Raw genomic sequence first — 7,816 nt, forward strand, 5'->3', positions numbered from 1 at the left:
AGAAAGAGAGAAATACTTCATGGCACACACTGGATTACCAATTAGGCGTTTGTATTTGCAATATTACATTGTTTGCCCTCTCTTAAAGTAGTATATGGAGTTCTTATTTTTGCACATACGTTTTAAACAATTTTAATTGAACTGTTTGTGAATTTTAAATATTTTATTAATTTCACATGATACGATATATTTCACCATTTCTTTGGTACGTGACATTAATATTATTATTATTATTATTATTAGTTTTATTCGAGTTATTATTATCATCATTATATTATTATCGTTATGTTATTATTTTTAGTATTGTATGTGATTACATTTTGTATTTTTAAATAGCTAATAAAGTTTCTCAAATATACTGTATGGTGTGGAGTATAGTGAACAATATTTGCCTCAGTAGTGTAGCAAAAATAAGTAGCAGAATAAAGAAAAAGTAAATTACAAGTTGCCTATCTCAGTACTTAAGACGCAGCCTACAGTACTATAATAAACCCACTCAGTTGCTCTCCTCCTCTGTAGCTGCACTACAGCTCTCAGACTGAATGTGAACCACAGCTGTGAGCACTCTAAAACGCTCCTCGCGCACTACCGGAATCTGTGTGTCGGTGAGGACGTGGCGCGGCGGAAACCCCGGAGAGGTACTGAATATACTGGAGACTGAATATACAAAGGAGCACAAAGAGGGTCCTGCGCACACTCGCTGACACGACTGTTGTTCCACGTGGCCTCTGTCATTGACCAAAACACTTGCGCAGTGCAGACCGGGAGGCGCGCAAGCAGGGCGGTGCAGGGCAGAGGTTTCCAGATGTGAACCTTTAACATGCCCGGACTAAAGCTTTACCGTTCATCAACTATGCAGACAGGTAAGTTCTCAATGACTGAACAGAGATTTAAAGTAGCACAGCTTGTGTTTATCAGAATGATTAACATCACTAAATGAGGGTTTCCATACGCGTATGTTACTTCAGCTCTTTTAAATGTAATGTAGGCTACATTTTATTATGCGTACTCTCTTTCACTGATACACATAGCTTTTATTTTATGTTGTACTTAATTCAGGGCTGTAACGTCAAAGCAGGAAGACAATAACAGTTTATAAGAGATCTTCAGTGTGTAGTATGTTACTGTGCTCCACTTCAGGCTGTGATAATGCTGCAGTGAGGGGAGAGGAGTGTGAGCCTCGCTTTGTTAGCATCACTGCTACTTCACATAGAAGCAGCAACGTTAGCCGGTTTGTCACACAGGGTCATGTCAATTGGTTGGGAAGGTTTTTATTTTACACGTGGTCCAAAATAGAGAATACTTCATAAGCTGTAAGAGATGCAGGCTTTGTACAAATATTTTTAACAAATTGATTTCTTCTTGTTCTTGATGTTCTTGTTGTTCTTGTTGTTCTTGTTGTTCTTGTTGTTCTTGTTCTTCTTCTTCTTGTTCTGGATGAAAATTGCTTAGTAAATAATGTTTATTAGTGATATTTGTTATTATTATTGTTACTATTCTTTTTATTATGGGGATAAAACCACTTACTGTGGGCAAGGTTACACATCCCTAGCCATCATTTACCTTTGCATCTCTCACTGTAGACGCATGGACATACTCACTGACAGAGTGTGCTGAGCTGAAAATAGATGTGTCTTGAAAAGTCTGCAGGATTGTAACACAGTTAAACATTTATGTAATGAGTGGTTTCTGTTGGTAGGGAGTATAGTAGGTGATACATGTAGATAGAACAGTTGACACAACTAATAACACAATTGACTATGAGATTAAGAGTATACAAGTATTTCGGCAAATAGCCATTAGCATTAGCCATGGGGATATTACACTTTGTACAGCATCATGAAACCATCACTTCTGATGTCTTAAAGAAGGAGTATTTGTATATTTTAGTGTTTCTTTTCCAACCATCAATTAATTCTGGTCATGTTTTTCAGTAAATCTATGACTTTTGAGCAGACACATTCCTGATGGTATCTTATGACTGTATTCTGTGCAGATGTGATGAGGTTATAACCTGGCTGTGTGTTGTAGGTGTGTTCATGGAGTCTCACCTGGGCAGGACGACCCTGTGTGTCCTGTCTCTGTTCCTGCTGCTCACTCACCTGAGCCAGGCTGCACCGGGTCAACCTGCGACACAAAGGTTACTCCATCTTCTTACTACAAAATGTTGCCTTTTTTCACACATACCAAAACAGAACATGTTGTGTCTTTCAAGTATATATAATACAATATATTTTCATGTCTACATTTTCAATTTGTCACTATTTTATGGTCAAAAGACTTACATTTGCACAATATGGGGGTGGGTTGCAATATCAGAATGGACACCTTTATATATGACGCTGGTTATTTGAAGCAGACCTTTGACGTGACAAATGATGAATGTTTCTGTTTTTAATGCCAGCAAAGGGAAACAGAAAACATTTATTTGCATCTTTATTTGTTTGTCTTTCAGGCAGGAAGCAGTCGAGGCCCGCCCCCCTTCAGCAGCGCTTGCCAATCCCTTTGGCTCTGGAGAAGAGGACCGCAGGTGAGTGAAACAAGATGATGATATTTCACACACATACGATACACTTTTTAATTATAAGTCTATTAAGTGCTTTCTTATAAAGGTAGGGATTGATGTCGTCTCTAAGTAGAAAGAAGAACGTTCCTTTAGTATGTCACTTCAAATGCAGCTTGAAAGTAAAACGTTATCAGAGGATGATTTAATATATCTCCCGTAGCTGAAATATATGAACAGTCATGCATTGCTCATAGTTCAATCAGGAGAGACGTTTTTTTGACGTAACAATATATATTTATTGCCGGGAATACACAGATGCATGTAATGGTGTTTGGCGATTAGACCCCGTTGTGCGGGAGTATCATTCGGGAGGGGAAACACCGACCCGATGAATCCCCCCCTGGGGTCTAGACACTGGCGGTGGTGGTGAAGGTGGGAAGGGATTGATGGAGGTCGGTCTGAAGAGGAGGGGTTTAAGCTTGACCCTGGATTTGGAAGAAAGGAAGGTGGAAGGGGTTGAGGAGGGCTGCGTTCACTCACCTGAAATGACAACTGTGAGGAAGGGGAGAGAGCAGATTTAAAGGTTTAGCAATGCACAATGATAGGCTTGTGGGAATAGAGGTGAAGGGATAGGTGTAGCTGGGGAGTGACGCCCCCGATCACTGATTGAGAGGAGAGAGAGTAGTAAACTGGGAATATGTGAATGAATGACTGAAGACGGTCTTCCTGGTTGAACTTGCGCTAATCTTCATTAGTGTGACTGATCCAAATGTGTTGAACCTGCAGTCAGCTTTTGTGGACTGTAGCTGCTGTCTTGTCACTCTGTGGACTTCGGCTGCTGTGTTGTGCTAATGATGTGGCCTGCACCATAAACTGATAAGATCACATGTGCAATAACACTGCTTTATGCTGTCATTATGAAATACTTTGTGTTTATGGAGATAATGTAGGTGACAGGTCACATACGTTACAAATACAATGTCTTACCCTGTACAGTAGTCTGAACCAGGGGTTCCCAACCTTTTTTCCCAAGAGCCCCCCCAAATGACTCCTGTTGGAAGTTGCGCCCCCCCACACACACACAAGGGGGGGGGGGGCGCAACAGCAGTAATTAAAGTTTAAAAGTCTCAAAAATGCTACAATTACTGTCACAAACTGGATGAATGTGAAGTATTTTGTTAAAGGAGGATGAAAGCGTAATTAAGGAGCAATATTGGAGTGACTTTGATGGTTATTGGACTCAGGATTAATTAATTTGGATTCCCGCTCTATCGCCACGTGCTGAAAAGTGCTATATAAATAAAATTGCCTTGCCTTGCTGTATGAAGAAATTAAAGGACGGCGCAAGTGGAAACAATTCACAAAGGGATTAAACTGTTTGAAACACATGCTCAAAGTAAGCCGGATTTTGCCGTTTATGTGGATTCAAAAGTCGTAAATAATCTACAAAATGGAGGAGACCGATCTGATCGGAGCAACTGTGACAAATAATCTGAAACCGGCATGGACAATGACTATGTTTTAAAAATGCGCTTATCCAGAAAAGCCTGGTTTGGACACTTTACGGGCAGAAGAAACATTTCTATTAAAGAAAGAATTATACATTTCTGTCTTGTTATGCCTATAATAGCTACTAACTTGAATTTTTATTAAAATTCATTAATCAATTATTTTGTATATGTTATTGTAATGTAGAGACAAGGCTTTTAGTGACAATCATGTATTGCGTTACAATTATATGTAAAAAAATAAATAAATAAAAGTCTAAATATGATATTTGGCCTCAAATCATCTGAGGCCTGGCGCCCCCCCTGCGATCTTCTGGGCGCGCCCCCCAGGTTGGGAACCACTGGTCTGAACTGACCAATAAGGAGTCACAGGTTTGATTTAATTGAGGAGCAAAGAGAAAGATAACCAGTTCCGTTTTCTTTTAAGTGGGTTTGTTTTAGGTACTTAGGCAGTGTGTTTACGACTTATTCTACAACCAGTACCCACACATTCTGCCCTCTTCGACTGGGAGAGTTGCTGCATATGTGTTGTTTAAAATGTTTCTACTGTGAGCATAATTTTTAAGAGAACGAAACATGGTATTGCTGCTCTTCTTTTCCATATAAACAAACAAAGTCTGAAAGACTCAATAGGAACACATAAAACATTATAACAACAACAACAGAAATAACAATAATATTGTGATCTCACTTGCAAAGAGTTAGGGTTGAACCAATCTGTCCCCTCAGTGTTAAAGTTTGTCTCTTAATAATTGACTGATAAATTGACGTCCACTCTTTGCACAGATTGCTGCAAAGTTACATTCAATCCAGTCTGAAGGACAGCCAAGGAGGACCCGAAATCAGCACCTGGGAGCAAGGTAGACAATCCCACATTGTGTGTAACGCTCATCATCATTACCACATATAAATACTTTTTTATAATACAACTGAAAATCTATCGGGTAGAGCTGCAATATTTAGTCGACTGAAGATAACTGACAACTGTTTTTAAAATCAATTAGTTGTTTAAGTTATTTTTCATGCAAAAATGTCAGAACATACTGTTTTGAAAATATGGGTGAGTGACTTGAGTGACACAAGACTTTAAAGAAATGATTATTAGATTAATCTAAACAAAATTATATGATGAGCAGAGATTACAAAGTGTCCAAAACCACCATATAAAGGTTATTGAAGTTGTGTTTGTGTATACACAGTTTGAGTTGTATAACTGCAGAGGATATCACGTGTGTGTTTGGTAATAACAGTCAGTTCTCTCCTGCTTTGCCTCAGAGGTTTTCTTCCTGTTTGGTCTTTATGACTTCGACCGCAGTGAGCTCCTGGATGGCTTGGAGATGATGAAACTACTCTCAGACTACAACTCCCATCATACACCTGGAGCAAAGACCAATGTGCTGGTGAGGAGGAGAGCCTGTCTACTTGTACATATACCACTTTCATACTTTTTAGCCTGTTTATCTGACCTGTGTGTGTGTGTGTGTGTGTGTGTGTGTGTGTGTGTGTGTGTGTGTGTGTGTGTGTGTGTGTGTGTGTGTGTGTGTGTGTGTGTGTGTGTGTGTGTGTGTGTGTGTGTGTGTGTGTGTGTGTGTGTGTGTGTGTGTGTGTGTGTGTGTGTGTGTGTGTGTGTGTGTGTGTGTGAGTACAGGTGGTGTCTATGGTAGACTTTTTACTCCAGGCTCACGATCTAAACCAGGACGGCCTGTTGGCCCCGTCGGAGCTGCTGTCTCCTTCATTACCTCACACACAGGTACTGCACAGTCACACACTTGTTTCTCATGCAACGTCATGATCATTGCCTCCAAGATACTGACAAGGCAAGAGAGTAAGTACTTAAGTGGACACAATTCAATAAACTTAATTGTAACTAAGGGAGTATACTGAAAATATATTTTCATGATTTAAGGTTATGTTTTTTCAGTTTTTCCGGAAATTAACAAATAAATGACAGCTGCCTTGATCAGTGGACTAGTCGATTAGTTAATCCATAGACAAATAATTTCCAACTACTTTTATAATGTAAGTTATTTTTCATGCAAACAAAGCAAAAAGTGCTTTTTTCAGCTTTTTGAATATTGTCTCAGGTTTTTATTATAATTAACTTATAGACTTTAAAGATCACACGCTTGTTTGATACATGTTTTGAAAAATTCACAGTATAATTAAAATTAAAATAATGCAACATTAACTCACATTTCCACCACAGGACTCCAGCAACAACAAAGCAGCCGAGGAGAAGCTGTCAAACCACGGGACTGACGAGGAGGCAGGAGGAGCAGAACAGAGGGAGGAGGCTCAGCAGGAGGTGCAGCTTCAAGATGAAGACAAACCTCAACAGGAAGTAAAGACAGAAGAAGAGGAGCTCATAAATCAAGTGGAAAAACAGCAAGGACAACAAATCCCAGAAGCCCCAGCTGCAGAACGTGGGCAGGACCACAAAGTCCCCGTTCATCAGGGACAACCAGAGATGTGAACACACAAACTGTGGACCGCAAGATTTCTGTTGAAAAAATACCACATTTCCGCTGAGAGGACTTCTGAATCTTTATCCCTACAAATGATCTTTATCTTGATTACAATTCTCGATTACACTTTCTAATTCAATTGAGGATTTACACGTAGATGGCTGATTAATGAGGAGATCAGAATCTGAAATCTCTTCAATGAGGAATGTATTGAAAAGTTCCCTCTCACTGTATTTGTTTTCTACAGCGAGAAACAATGACTTATAAAAAGCTGGAAAAGGGAGAAAATGACTACATTTAAAAAAAGCAATATTATTTATATTAGTAAAACAGAATCCCTATTAGGCAAAGTACTTATGATTTTATTCTACATGCAAGTGAAACAGTTGGCCATCTTTTTTAAATAATTTGGAAAGCACAAGATGTGAATTTTGTTTTATTCACTTGTATGTATTAAGCATTTTCTATCATACCTGAAAGAAGGAGCATGTTTTTAATGTTAATGTGTTTGTCTTTAGAGCAACAGTTTGTTCATGTTCACACTGATTGGCCTTACTATGACTGAGCCACCAGGACTGTTATTTAGTTACACTGCTCTCTTTTACTACTGTTTGGCAATATGCTAAGACACACTGATGTGCCATGAAATTAAATCCGCTCTTCCTTGGGAATTTCGCAATGATTAGTTAATTTACTGAATAAAATTCGGCCATTTTGATGGAGAAAAGCACCATATTATGTCAAGTCTCCATTTTCTTTTTATGCACTAGTATACATCTAGTAAGCGTTTACTTTTGAAGATGTAATGTGCCTGAAGGAGTTGGAAACCATCAAATCAGTAAAGGTTGGGAAGTTAGAAAGTCCCCATTAAAATGACATTAGTTATTAGCTGCAATGCAAAGTCTCTATCTGAAAACTTGACATGTGTTTGCAGTATGAAAGGGTTTCCAACTTGTTCAAATGTTCTCGTTTTAACCATTTATGAATTCATACAGATTAAAAAATAAAGCAAACATTTCATATATTGTCTGCTTTTTAAATTCTGTCTCCAGTTACTAAGATGTGTTGAACTTGTAAGAACAAGATAAGGTCTTTTTATAGGAAAATTAACTGACACATTTCATTTTTTTTGTAAAATGGTATATAGCCTACCAAATGACATTTCAATTTATGAGGGAAATCGCACATCTGGCTCGTTTTTCTGCAGCCAGGTGAATCAAACAAGTCCTAACACATCTCTCAGTGAGCTCAGCACCACAATCCTCAGTCTTTACGTGTAACTTTAGGTAAATAGTGAGGTCGAACGTTTTCCAGGGAGATTAGATTGGCACCATCAT

At 38.7% G+C, this 7,816-nt stretch overlaps 1 protein-coding gene across 1 annotated transcript; it reads left to right on the plus strand.

Moving 5' to 3' along the window:
- The first annotated feature begins 565 nt into the window (after window positions 1-565).
- Window positions 566-7,503, plus strand: cgref1 (cell growth regulator with EF-hand domain 1). The gene is made up of 7 exons (XM_034116308.1): window positions 566-863; window positions 2,032-2,140; window positions 2,456-2,530; window positions 4,801-4,874; window positions 5,290-5,414; window positions 5,663-5,764; window positions 6,221-7,503. The coding sequence occupies exons 1-7, from the start codon at window positions 821-823 to the stop codon at window positions 6,485-6,487; spliced, it is 795 nt and encodes a 264-aa protein (XP_033972199.1). The 5' UTR covers window positions 566-820; the 3' UTR covers window positions 6,488-7,503.
- The last annotated feature ends 313 nt before the right edge of the window (window positions 7,504-7,816 follow it).

The sequence above is a fragment of the Trematomus bernacchii genome, unplaced genomic scaffold, assembly GCF_902827165.1.
Source record: "Trematomus bernacchii unplaced genomic scaffold, fTreBer1.1, whole genome shotgun sequence".
NCBI lineage: Eukaryota > Metazoa > Chordata > Actinopteri > Perciformes > Nototheniidae > Trematomus > Trematomus bernacchii.